We start from the raw sequence: 13,467 nt of genomic DNA, 5'->3' as shown, positions 1-13,467 counted from the left end.
AAGATTTTTTAGCTTAAAAAAACATGGTGCGTGCATTTGAACCACTTCATATGGATGCATGAAGAAGGAAAATATTAAAGATACCGCTTCTGTGTCTTTCATTTCAGCTCTGGCTCGCAGGGTGTCCGATAACTCTAACAGTGGCAAGCAGCCAGTTGAAACTGATCCCAACAAGAAGAAGAACATACGCAAGACCAAAGCAGGCATCAAGGTACCCTCTTTCAAACCCACTTTGAAATCTGACTGCAACAGTATAGCTGTTCTCAAGTCATGTTCATTTCACTGTAAGATATAGTAGTTGACTATTTTCTTATTAAAGACTTTAGGAACTCTAATAAACCTGGTGTAATAACTGAGCCCCTACTGGTTGTGGATCCATCATTACTTTAAAACATGAAGATCAGTCAATCCTAATTTCAAGAAAGATTCTCCAAGTGCAGACATAAGAACCACGAATCCCTCCGACTTCAAGTCCCAGAGGTGGCTGTAGCCTTTTGAGTGCCCCTTGACGTACTTCCGTAATGTGAAACCATACATGCATTTTTGCAAAATAAAAGACACATGTCATACAACTTTATCAAACTTTCTGAAGCATAAGCTGAATTTGTCTTGGTCAGTGTACAGTATAGAAATATAGAATTGTTTTAATAGTTACAATAGGAACAGTACAACCTCCTGGGGTAATGGCTGATACTTGACATTGGACACCCCCAGAATGCTTAATATGTCACAAAAGACACAAAATATGTGTATAACTTATAAATCTTCTAAGTAAGCTTAATCAATTCAGGACCTAATCAACAGCATGGAAACATCCATGATGGTATCATGTAATAAGTTAAAAAATAAATCATGTGCTGAGTTGTAACAGTTTTAGCTGCTAGTTGTACTGACAACAAACACTGCCGCCCTATGTAAGATCATAGCAAGCAAGCACCATAGCAACAGGTTGACATAGTTTTACTATCCATCATATTTAATTAGTACATGCATATATCAACACCATCATACACATGGAGGTATACCTTTATCTCTTGCACATTTTTCCTCCTCTTCTTTTCTCTTTCTTCTAAAGTGTTCACCTGCTGGTTGTGACCTCCTCTTCTCCTCTCCATGGTGCTAATTTGGCAGTGGAGACTCACCACATTACCCATCAGTCAAGAGTCAGGACTAAAGCAATTCACCTCAATCGTGTCCATGTTGCTTTTGTATTAACTTAATTAATTAACACAAATCAGAAATTCTGTTTGTGTAGTAATGGGCCCATATAAATATTAGAATGAATAAATTCACCTGTGGCTTATTTGAAAGTGTTGTCATCATGTTGTCATTATAAATGATACTCGACAACTGTCTATTAGAACTCTCCCTACTCAGCAGAAAGTTGGTGGGCGATTTCTTGCCCATGCCGCCCCTGATAATATGCCACCCTGGGCGGCTGCCCCTGTCGAACATTACTAAATCCACCTCTGTCAAAGACCAATAAGAAGAAAACAGTTTGGACATTAGACAAGAGGAAATCTGGTCCAATGAGTCCAAACTTGGTTCCAACCATTGTGAAAATCTGACATGTTAAACAGATGACACCTTCATATGTGGGTCCCATCATGAGTCACTGAGGAGAAGTGAGTGTGATTGTGTGTGGGGTTTGTTGGTGACACTGTTCAAAATTTATTCAGAATTCAGTGATCTGACCTCCACAATCACTCAACCCAAACCCAACTGATATGGTTTGGGATAAGCTCGATTGCAGAATGAAGTCTAACTCATGCTATAGTTTATAAGAACAATTTGGGGAAACATTGTAGCGACACAGTATGTGTTACATTGATTAAATTTAGATACTTATACTTATTTTATTTTACTTATGGATGTGCTTCATTTATGTGAATATTCTTCATCCGATGCATGTGTGAATCTATCTGCTTGCATCTGATTCTTTCTTCTCCTTGCCCCTTCCCTTATCTTCTGTCCCACTTTCCTCTTTTTTTTCTGTCTCTCTCTCTGGTCAGCCTCAAGCAGATGGCTTCTGCTCAAGGTTACTTCCTGTAAGAGAGACTTCTACCTTGTCTCCTTAGTGTGTGCTTGCTCGCTTCACTCAGCAACTCCTCTCATCTGTTTAACGTAAAGACAGTTAATCATTCAGACTGTTGCCAGGAACAAAGAACAGCTTGTAGTCTATGTATTTTGCATTGGCTTTACTGTGTGTCCAGTTAAATATTTACCACTGCTGGCCACCTGAAAGCAAACGTCTAGCATCGACTCGTCATCTTCTGACTGTTTATAGGGACTGCTTAAATGTGCAACTCTACTGGAGGTTGCTGAGGTTGCAGTGTACGCTGCATGATACATACTTTAAAGGTTACCCAATAACTAAATGTGTATGTGTTTGTGTGTCACAGATTGAGGTGATGCATGAGGAAAGCCAAGGAGGATCCACACATGTTGTTGTGACAAATGAGACTGAGGAGAGTCTCTCTAACCGACGTAGGTAAGGGCAGAACACAATGTGCTTCACTAAAATAGGGACATGCAGTGTACTGAAAATACAACACAACTGTCCTTCGATCCAGGTCAGTAACCAGAGATGTTGAATCATATTACACAGGAGTGCTACTCTAATTGCCGGAAACCAAAACCACATTGTGTATAGTGTCGGTTATTTGCATTGTTTGAAGTGATTGTGCTGTGGTATTGTGATTTACAATCGCTTAACACATGCACAAATGTGGCAATTCTAGGTTTTGTTCTGTGATTTGCGTACCCACACACAGAGTTCCTTTCAAAGGTTTCACTGCTGGGCGTCTTCTCATTCATTCTTTTTGTATGAAGAGTGGAGGCATCACATTTTCACATGACACACCTATGTTTAATATTGGACCATGGTCTATGTGTAAAGTGACTTGATGTGACTTGATTTTCCAATAGAATCTATTTTCACGTTAAAAATAAATACAAATGTCTGTACATTTGGACAAACAATTGCTCCTCTTATAATGAAGATGAAAGTTTATAATAGATATTTTCACACTTTTTAATCCATCAAATTAGAAGTAGGGGTTTCCAGATTAGTTGCCAGTGATTAGAACCACACACACATTTAAGCCTCTAACATCTATATACGTATGTTATGGTTAATGGCATTGAAACAAATACACCTCCGGTGTAAAATTAAAGGTCGGAAGAATTCATCACACACAGCTGTATTATGAGTTTAGACAATTTCAGGGTTGCTAGCATGCATAAAATCGATACCATCTGCTGTGAGGAGAGCTCTGCGTAAGAGAAAAATGTCATACTATGGATGATATTAGAGCGCATTGAAAGGTTTGGGGCCTGTTGCATTCTGTGTACTATAATAAATAACACAAAATGTCCATACTGCCATGAGAAGATTCTGCTAATGTTATATCCTAGACTATATCATCGCCTCAGCATCTGATCTGTCACCACTGATCAGTTGTCAGACGGTGTGAAATTGGAACCAATGGTTTGGGAGACGGAGAGTGGCTTAACACATTAGTTAAGTTTTCATCTAAAATAGCCACAAAATGTAATTTTCGCATATCAATATCCGACTGTTACACTTAGTAGTAAGGTGCAATGGGATAGACAGATGGCAGCGTTCGTTCTCCAGTTGGGGGACATTAAATAATTTCAGACAAAGAAGGAATAAGATTATCTAAATAAAAGTGCAACATTCACACCTGATGAAAAATATGATGGAATTGCATTCATGCATGTTTTATGTAGTCTCCTTATTGCTCAACTCAGACCTTACATTTTCATTTGTTGTCTACAATGAAATGGAAGCTTTCCTTCATATTTAAAAGAGAAACATATCACACATAATTCACATGAAGGAAGAAACAGTGAGACAGCATCTATACACAGAGGACTATTAGACAGACTGATTCGTCCAGTATTATACGCCTGCCTTTAATTGTAGTTTATTTCTTTATGTTTATGTCCAGCAATAATGTAGTCAAAGGGGTTCAGTCAAAAATCAGAACACATGTAGCAGTAATACACGATTATAGTTTAATTAGTGAATGCGTGACAGACATGAAACGGTTCTCAAGGGGTCTGCTTGTTTTAGCATTTTATAAAAGAGTTTAACAGGATGCAGCCGGACAGCAGGAAGAGAGTGACAGAAAAATGAGGGGGAAGCAAACTAAGGAGGGGAAACAAAGCTAGAATTAACCTGAAAATGTAGATGCATAAGAGCCCCAACTTCCCTTTGATTTAAATTACAAAGCTGCACATCACAACCACACATTTATACCTGCACCCCTGACTGTCCAGCACATTTTCTATTTTCCTTGGTAGAGGTCTCAGTGTGGCGGATGTAGTTTTTCTTCAGCCGGCAAAATGCACTTAGACTAATGATGATGAAAAGTTGTAAACAAGCACAGAGTTCATTGTCTGAGAATAGATAGATGGATATATCTTACCGACCCAAAGAAAGTGACAGTAAAGTGACGCAGGACATTTCAATTGATGTGACATTTGCAGCAATTCTCTGCGTAATCTCTGCTCCAAAAAAGGTTAAGATGGTTTTATAGACTGTTCTGTCACGAGTAATCACACATTATAATGTGTCAGTCATCGAAAGAGCTCTTAATGTGTGCACAGCATTAAATTGATGTAATTTCCCTTAGAGAAACCATAATTAGTTATATTTGATTTTAAGTTTAGAAGTACTCTTGGATCAAGTGCAACTTGAGTAGTTGAATTATAATGTAAATCTCTCTGGTTCTGTGTATACAGAGACACAAAGCCTTTGCGTGCACAAAACCCACACTGCAAAAAAGGGGTGTCTGAAAACAAGATAGAAACACGAAATCTGAGGGAAAAGGTACTCAAAAGAAGTGATAATTTCACTTGACAAGATTTCTTGAATTAAGATTGTTAAATTTGATTTAAGAATATAGTCCAAAGTTGAACACTTAAAATAAGAAATCAACTCTTAAAAAAAATAAATTATCTAACACCTCTAAATCTAAGTTTTTTTTATCTTGGTAAGAACCAAATAATTTGTAGTGCAACATGTAATGTGAAAAGTGACAAATGAAGAACAATTCAGCAAAGCAGCTCTGACCTTTGTCACAAGATAGCATACAACATATAGCCGCCAAAAGGTGAAATACAACATGAGAGAGAGACTTTGTTGATGTGAGGTACTATCTTTTTCTTTTGTTGAATTCGTTTGGGATATTTAGCATTCAGTAGTCCTAGGTCACTCATTGATCATTTATGTAAAAGCAGCAACACAGGAGTAGGTATTCTGGAAGTATGGCAGACACAGCAGCATCACTCTCACAGCTGTACAATACATATTATGCATTAATCCACTGGCATTACTATGCGTCGTTGCTGCCTGCCACAGTGAGCGCACATCTGTGGCATGACCGTGTGATGTGATCATGTGATCATAGATGCAGTTGTGGTACGGAGCCTTGGCCTCCCCTGAAAAGTACGCATGCCCCTGGGGATAGACTCCCATGGCTTTGGCACATATTCCCATGAAGACGTCGTCAATGTACATGGAGGAGTTCAGTACGAGAGTTGCCTGGTAAATTTTAGCCACCACATCCCCTGAAACCACATACCCTGCTCCGGCAGTGTAGTCCGGATAAGAAGGCCAGGGATACATCTCATACGGAACGTAGTATTTGCTGCCTTTATAGCGATTCGGAGGGGCTCCCCTGTGCACGTGTCCCACCCACAAGTCTTTAGTTCCCGACTGGCTAGTCAAGAGATGCTGCAAGTACTTCACCAGATTAGGCATATGGACAAATATGTCATCATCAGCAGACATGAGGAAATGTGCCTTAGGGCAGTATATGTGGCTCCAGTGAAATTGGAGGATCAGTTTGTTGGTCAGGTTATGAAATGTGTCCACAAAGTTCCGCTGGATTAAGTCTTTATAGAGCTTGTCCTCCTGCCACAACGCATTCTGGATCCTAGATCTATGTCCAACATCCAGATAAATGCCAATGGCGAAAAGCAACCTCACCCTGACCCCCAGCTTTGACCAAATAAAGCTCTCGTTTCCCCATGTTTCTCTGATGGCCTGGCGCCGTTCAAAGCTCTCTGGTGAGGATTTCACAAACAGAAGGAGAAGGACATCATCCCAGCTTTTTCCATCTCCAGCTTCACATTTTTCTGGGTGGTTGATGAGGTACGGATAGTTCACTAAGGCACCCTTTCTGTGAGGATGGTTGGTCGTGATGGTAAAGGAAGAATTGAGGAAGTCGTAGCTGTTGATCATATAGCGGTATGTGTAGGATCTCACATGACTGACCACATGATGGTCAAGCTCCTCCCAGCAGACCATCAACACACTGAGTACCAGGCCGGTGGTCAGCAGTTGCACAACCTGGCACTTGTGGATACGACGGAAGTTCATGAACATTGTGATAACTTATTTTATCTTACCAAAACCTATAAATGATATCCTCAGGACCTTTTATTGTAATAGACCCTTGTCCTTTTATTTAGTACAGTTTTTTTTTTTTTTTTTTAACTCCTTTTACTTTTAAACATTTTTGTCTTTGGTGCTTCCTTTCCCTGTATAATCATCTTCATCTTGATCTGTGTCTTCAAGGTTTGTCTTCTTTTCCCCATTTTTTTTCTCCTATCCTTCTAACTGGTTATTGATGCTGGCATGTCAAGTAGGCCTTTGTCAGGCTCTTCAACAGTCTTCAACAGAACACTTTATTACTGCCCTCCCTCCACTGTGTGAAGTAAAAGCTTGTCTCCTTCATAGTTATCAGAGTGCAACCACCTCAGTGTTCATCCTCACAAGACAAAATCATTGTGCTTTCTCCATCTCTCCTCAGAGCTCCAGTCTAGTTTCAAGCATGTCCTCCTTCCTTATCCCTCCACTCTGATATCTTAAAGTCATACAACAGCATGGCACCTGGAAAAGAAATGACAGAAACAATATTAACTGACATCTTTCATTCATTCATTCATTCATTCATCTTCTGTAACCGCTTGTTCCTGTTAAGGGTTGCGGGCTCTGCTGGAGCCCATCCCAGCTGTCATCGGGTGAAAGGCGGGGTACACCCTGGACAGGTCGCGAGTCTATCTCAGGGCTAATACAGAGAGACAGACAACCATTCACACTCACACTCACAGATTAAAAGGCTGGAGCCCACGTCACAATTTGATTTCGATATCCAAAAAAGGTTCAAAAAAGGCAACTGGACTTGTAGAGTTTTTTGAGAAGACGTTTCACCATCCGAGTAGCTTCTTCAGCTCTGAACTGAGTAGCTTCTTCAGTTCTGAATTGAAGAAGCTACTCGGATGGTGAAACGTCTTCTCAAAAAACTCTACAAGTCCAGTTGCCTTTTTTGAACCTTTTTTGGATATACCATGACCTGGATGACTGAGAACCTTCACAGACATTTGATTTCGATGCACAGAGTAAATAACCTACTCACTTTATTATTCCCAATTCTTCTGTACGTGAAGAAGCAAAACGGTAGCATTACAAACTTCAGATTTGTTTCAGATTTGTTTATGCATCTATGTTTTTTTTTATGGCTACAAGTGTGCTATCCCCTCTTTGTATGAGAATGAAACTAATTCAGTTAAAATAACAATGAACTGCAATGTTAGGGTCTCAAAGTGATGCATTGACTGAGGCATGTGCTGTGAATTTATGTTGTTGCGTAAACCTTAACATGCCTTCCTACAGATCATCAAAATACAACAGTGTTCAAATGATCTTGAAGGTTTATCCCCGCAACACATTTGGTCTGAAAAGTTAAAATATTAAGTAAAACACAGCTTTCTGAAGATATTGCAGACTACCTTTTGATAACAAAAAGTAGCAGTAAACGCAGCCTGCTGTGCTGACTTGGCACATGGAAACATAATAAAGGGACTTTAGTCCAACTGAACCCTGCCCAGAGAAGCTGCTGACATCCGTGCAATGCTTCTATACAACAGCTGCAGCATATTTTGACTGAATACTGAGGTCAGCCAACTAAACAGCTCTTATGCGGCTGAGCCATGACATCCTGTAGTCTTGTGACTAAACACATTATTGCAAGATCTACTGCCGTTGTGTGTAATTACCCTACAAGAAGCAATCCGTGGACAACTGATCCTTAAACTGATACTCAAAAGGTGCTGGGAAGTAGTACTTTGCTTGTTTGTGTTCTTTTATTGTTAACAAAAAGCTAATACATAAGGAATTTTTAAATAACTATAGTACTGAAAATGTGTGTTTTTGTGGAGGTTTTCTTGAGGGGAAAATCCTCTACCACACGGAAAACGGTCTTGGCAAAAACCATAGTTTTTCTTCCCATGAGTGTAACATTAGACGACATCCGTTTGGACATGGTTCTTATGGTTGCTGGTCAAACTGAAATCATTTCTTAAAGACGCACACATACGAGGCTGGAACTTTGACTTCAACAAAATATGCTCTATATTTAGAGCTGGTTGTAAAAAGAGAACTACTGATTAACACACAGACACTAGACACTAAAAGTGGATGAGGTTGGTTTAAAAAATAATTCCATAACTTCATACAAGTGTGAACACCCTTTTTTGCCTTTAAAGCAGAACTCCGTAATTTAAACTACTTGGAAATCTTGACACAGTTCTGTGGATGTAGTCTGTCTTAGTGTCTTCTGTCTTAGCGTCAAAAGCACATAAACATGTGGCCTGTGGTTTCAGTCAGTCAAACCATGCAAGCCAGTGCAGCAACCATTTTTTCTTGACTGTTTATACATGCACGTACATGGAGGTTTCTTCTGTAACTGTGTACTCTGTAAAAAAATTATAAATCAGTCAAGATTTTAATTTTTTTTTTCTATGTGGCGGAGTGATTGGAGTAGTGAACACCACTGCTCCAACCATTGGAACCACCACTAATATGTGATGATCCAGCACTGCAAAATATAGCAGCATTTGTTATTGCTGCTGTTATACTATTAATATACTATAGATACAATGATGCACCATATGAATTTATTTACTGGCCTGACAGGTTTGCAGCAACCAGTGCAACACATCTAAATAGTGTCACATGTACACTGAAAAAAAATTGTGGAGGAAATCAAGATGAGTGATGAGTATGAGTAAATAACAGCACTTTATAATCCAAATAGTTGGAAAGTTACTCAATTTTGCTCTTCAATATTCTTGAATACTGCATTGAATTGCTCAGCTTTCATTTAAATTTACTGGGACAACAAACTTTTCTCGGTAGCAGACAATGAGTTTACCTTACAGGAAGTGGAATCGGAATCTCTGTGCAGCAGAAAGTGGCCCAAAAGCCATGACACCTAAGTCGAATACTCTGGTTTTTTATTTTTCAGTTACAGCTGTGCTTATCCTCACATGACAGAATGAGTCTGTTGTTAAAAGCTATATAGAATGAGTGTGAAGACTTATGGAGGCACTGTTTCACTTGTAAATGAGCCATTTTGAATGTAAGCAAATGCGCAAAGGAAGCAACTTTATCAGTGTGGCCTGAAACAGAAAGCAGACTAACTCTCTGTCTAGACTAGCCATCGGAGAGAATGCCACTCTCTCTGCGGTTCAGTTCACAAACGGTTTATAGACCACATGGCACTGCTAAAGGTAATTCTTTGTCAGGGCTCCCCAGGTCCCCCAACATCCAACGCAACATACATATAGTATACTACATACAAACAGATTCTCGTTTATTGTGTTCTATTCTCTTTTGTCAATAGCAAGTCAAATAGTAGTATGGACTCATTTTGAATCTCTCAGAATAAAAAAATATCAGGTGCACTGCAGACACGCCAATGCACTACTCTACATGTGGGGTTGGTGAAATATTACAGAAATGTAGAATATTTCTGTTATCTAGCCTGTGGTTGTATGCTGGTTCAGTGTCATCATGTCTGGGAAACGTGGATTAGACAATACGGTAGATTCATGGATTCAAAGTTACCCAGAGACTCTCATCTCGTAATGAGCTTTGATAACGTATGAACATGTTCTCTGTACCCTGCAACTGTTGGAAACTATCTCTGACATGCAGAGATATCTGCATGGGTAAAGGGGTCATTGTGTCTAAGATTACTGTTTACAGGAATACGTCCGAAGGACCATAAATGGTCTGTGAATGAAACTGTCACGTGTTTTATTGCAATAAGCACCATTTTGACTCACGAGTGAAGAGTTTGCCACTTTTATGCTTCAGCAACAAAAGGTTGTCAACTGAATTCCACCGGAACCAGTCTCATTTGATGGTGGTGGTTGTTAAGAAAGTTTGGCGGTACAGTGGTTTAGTGTTTAGCACTGATGCCTCAGAGTAATAAGGTTCATCAACTGGCCTTTCCCAAGCATCCGCACACTTTGGTTTGATGACTAAGACACAGAAACTGTACGAGAACAAATGGACATTTTGGCAGCAATCCACATTGTGTGGAACAGCTGGGAGAACCCATTTAGACAGCCCATCCCATCAAACCAGCTAAATGTAGATTAAAATGGTTGTTTGTAAGGCTACTTCAGCTAATACATAGGACGTGTAGTTGGGTCTCTGGGGCTGCAATGTCACTTATGATAAAAAAAAATTTTAATCACACATCCTGGGACAACGGAAACTAACTATGACTCAAAGCCACTGCCAAATCCAATTCAAACAGTGAGTGTTTTGTTTGCTTTTTGAGCAAATGTTCATTGTCTAAAAGCATGCGGATACTTTTTTTACGGGCAACGCTTTGAGACGAATGAAAAAAAAAACTAGTTGTTTATTCACATAAAATAATTCAGCTGTGATGTTTGAAGTTTGTATCATGTTGTTTGTCACTCTGACAAACATTACAGGAAGGTACCTAAAATGGACACAAGGTTTGAAGGCTTTCTTTTTATGTCCTGTTTGTTCGCTGAGCAACTGCTAATGTAGCCCGTTAAGCCTAAACCCTATTTGCTCCCAGCTATATTGCTGTTGTAATATCTGGATCTGGCATGGAAACAACCTGGCTAAAAAGTGCTTTGGGAGAATGCACTTGTCTGATTATATCATCTTGACACATTCAGCCTGGTTTCCCCTTTTACCTCTCTTACTCTGTCAGTCCGCTACAGCAAACTGTAGACTTCATTTAGAGGAACACTCCTCAGCACACAAACACACACACGCATTCACACTCTGTTCCTGACTTACCCGGCTGTTTTTGAGTCCAATCCATGTATGAGTTCAAGTCCAAGTAAAGCCTTTAATCAGTATTCATCTACAAGTGACAGTGGTTCTGCCTCACTCTTTCCAACTTCTGTTTTTCCTTCACCATCTCTGCTCTCCGTCGCTGGGTCAGACTTTTCCCCCTTGTCTTCCTTCCCCTCTGATTTAATCGTCCACTTGGACAAACAGCTTCAAATGTGAGCTCTGACTGCCTTGAATTTTCGAGCGAGTGAGTGAGTGAGTGAGAGAGAGTGAGAGAGAGAGAGACATACTTTGTGTGTGGAATGGGTGGGTGCATTGTAAAGTGGGAGGAACCACTATGACTTGCCATATCTAACTTCTAATCCTCCAATCAAACTCCATGTACTCTGTTATTACAGTTGCTACTATTATTTTATTTTCAAATGGAATAAAACTCATTAAAAAAATGTAGGCCTAATGTAGTGTTTGGCTTTGGCTAAAAGTGTGAAAAAATGAATTTTCTAATGTATACCACCTTATCCATCAAATATTTTCTCATCCAAAAACCCACAAATAGGATGTAGACTTCTTCACTATGACTGTTAATGCATGTCCTCCCAGAGCAGTTTCAACTAAGACACTTCATGCACAATAAACCTAATTATGTACATTGAGAGGAGGATAGGTCATGTGCAAAATTGTCCAAATCAGTGTCAGCACTTATGTTGTTTGTGGGCACTTTCTAGGATTGCAGTCATACAAATTAAGGTAATGAGCACACAAGACTGGACCACTGTGTCCCTGTACATTCTTATTTATAATGATGTTAGCGGGAAGTGCTTTAGTTACAGTCTGGGTATACGTATAACCGAGGGTTGTTCATTAAAGTGTTTGTAAACTGACAACCGTTTTTCCTTAGCATGTGTACGTGGGTGCTATGATGCGTGGAATCAAGTGCTCCCAGTGAAAAGGAACATTATTATATTGAAGGCAAGCACATCTGATCATCCTCCTCAATGGATGCATGGTGGATGCCATGAGACTGGGATAGATATCTCTGGAAAAAATTAGTTATATTCAAGGCCTTCCCAAATGAGTGCTCAGAAAATGCTGGTTAGGCTAGTCCACACCATGAAGATGTCTGTACAGTATTTAAGAGTATAACAGCACTTTTAATCTGTTGTGTATATGGCAGCAATCCTGTGTTAGTTCACTGGTGGCTGTCAACCAGCACTGACCGTTCGCCGGAGCAAAAGAGGGAAGCAAAATAAATCAGTTTTTATATTAAACATTGTGATGTACAGCGTACCCAATTACAAAGTTGTCACTTTTAACAGTTTTCTGCATTAATTCACACATAGGATTAGTGAAAGAAATAAAACTAAGATGAATGATCCACTGACACAGTAGTCTAAAATAAACACAATGCTTCATTTTTATAAATCACTTAAATGACAAACCTTTAAAATATTTATTTAAATTATAAAACAGTCGCAACAGTCGCACGCCTATAAAATACACACTAAACTTGAAAATGAATCCTAAGTAATGCTAAAATAATGTGTGTCAAATATCTGAGAGACCACTGACACTGACAAAGCACTGGCTCAACTTAAGATGCTCATGAAACAACCAACCACAAATACATTTTGCACTGAAAGCAGTCGTTTTGCGCAGACTCCAGTAGTGCACAGTTGTCACTTTCTATATTTATATTACTTACTTGCCTATTTTTTATATTCAGTTAGCTAATTTTATTCTATTTTTATATTCTTACTTTTACTGTTTCTGCTTTGGCTTGCACCTGGACCAGGGTAACTAATTTTGTTCCACTTCATATACCTTGAATCCATCTAAGGGTTAGGAAGGGCCCCCACAAAGCTAGAAACGGCCCTGACAATAAAAAAAATAAATAATAATGATATGAATAAAGGGATCTGGAGTCAGTCAGTTATGACCATGGCAGGACAGACTGTCCATTCGCATGAGACATATTTTATATTAGCCAACTTTCATGAAGCAAACACCAAAGCTGAGTTTATGACGAACAAATCCTAGCCAGCTAGCCAGGGCTGGTTAGCTAACACTTAGCCAGGGCTGGTTAGCTAACATTTATCCAGGGCTAGCTAGCTGGTTAGCAGGACAAATAAACAAACTTGCTAAATGGCGTTTCACCTCCGCCTATCCAGCCCACGTCACCAACAAATGCTTTACCTTTATCTTTTGACAGTTTTTCTTCCTCCGTTTTCTTTTTCTTCCATTTTCCATTTTCTTCCATTTTTTTTTTTTATGCCATTACTGTATTTGTTTTGTTTAATATTCTCGCTAAC

At 39.3% G+C, this 13,467-nt stretch overlaps 2 protein-coding genes across 2 annotated transcripts in view; one reads left to right on the top strand and one right to left on the bottom strand.

Annotated features, from left to right (window-relative positions):
* The window catches only part of mcf2l2 (MCF.2 cell line derived transforming sequence-like 2), a 77,108-nt gene that overhangs the window by 19,866 nt on the left and 43,775 nt on the right, over window positions 1–13,467 (top strand). Inside the window, exons 14-15 of the mRNA XM_084548296.1 lie at window positions 108–211; window positions 2,403–2,491. Coding sequence (XP_084404422.1) covers window positions 108–211; window positions 2,403–2,491 — 193 coding nt within the window. The remainder of the gene's footprint in view (window positions 1–107; window positions 212–2,402; window positions 2,492–13,467) is intronic.
* On the bottom strand, window positions 5,045–11,994 carry b3gnt5a (UDP-GlcNAc:betaGal beta-1,3-N-acetylglucosaminyltransferase 5a). Its single transcript, XM_084548295.1, has 2 exons — window positions 11,162–11,994; window positions 5,045–6,925 (listed from the first exon to the last, which is right to left on the bottom strand). Exon 2 carries the CDS (start codon window positions 6,416–6,418, stop codon window positions 5,255–5,257), a length of 1,164 nt encoding a protein of 387 aa, XP_084404421.1. The 5' UTR covers window positions 6,419–6,925; window positions 11,162–11,994; the 3' UTR covers window positions 5,045–5,254.

Source organism: Chelon labrosus, assembly GCF_963514085.1.
Source record: "Chelon labrosus genome assembly, chromosome: 7".
NCBI lineage: Eukaryota > Metazoa > Chordata > Actinopteri > Mugiliformes > Mugilidae > Chelon > Chelon labrosus.
Note: the sequence above shows the minus strand (reverse complement) of the source record. Positions and strands in the feature narration are given on the sequence as shown.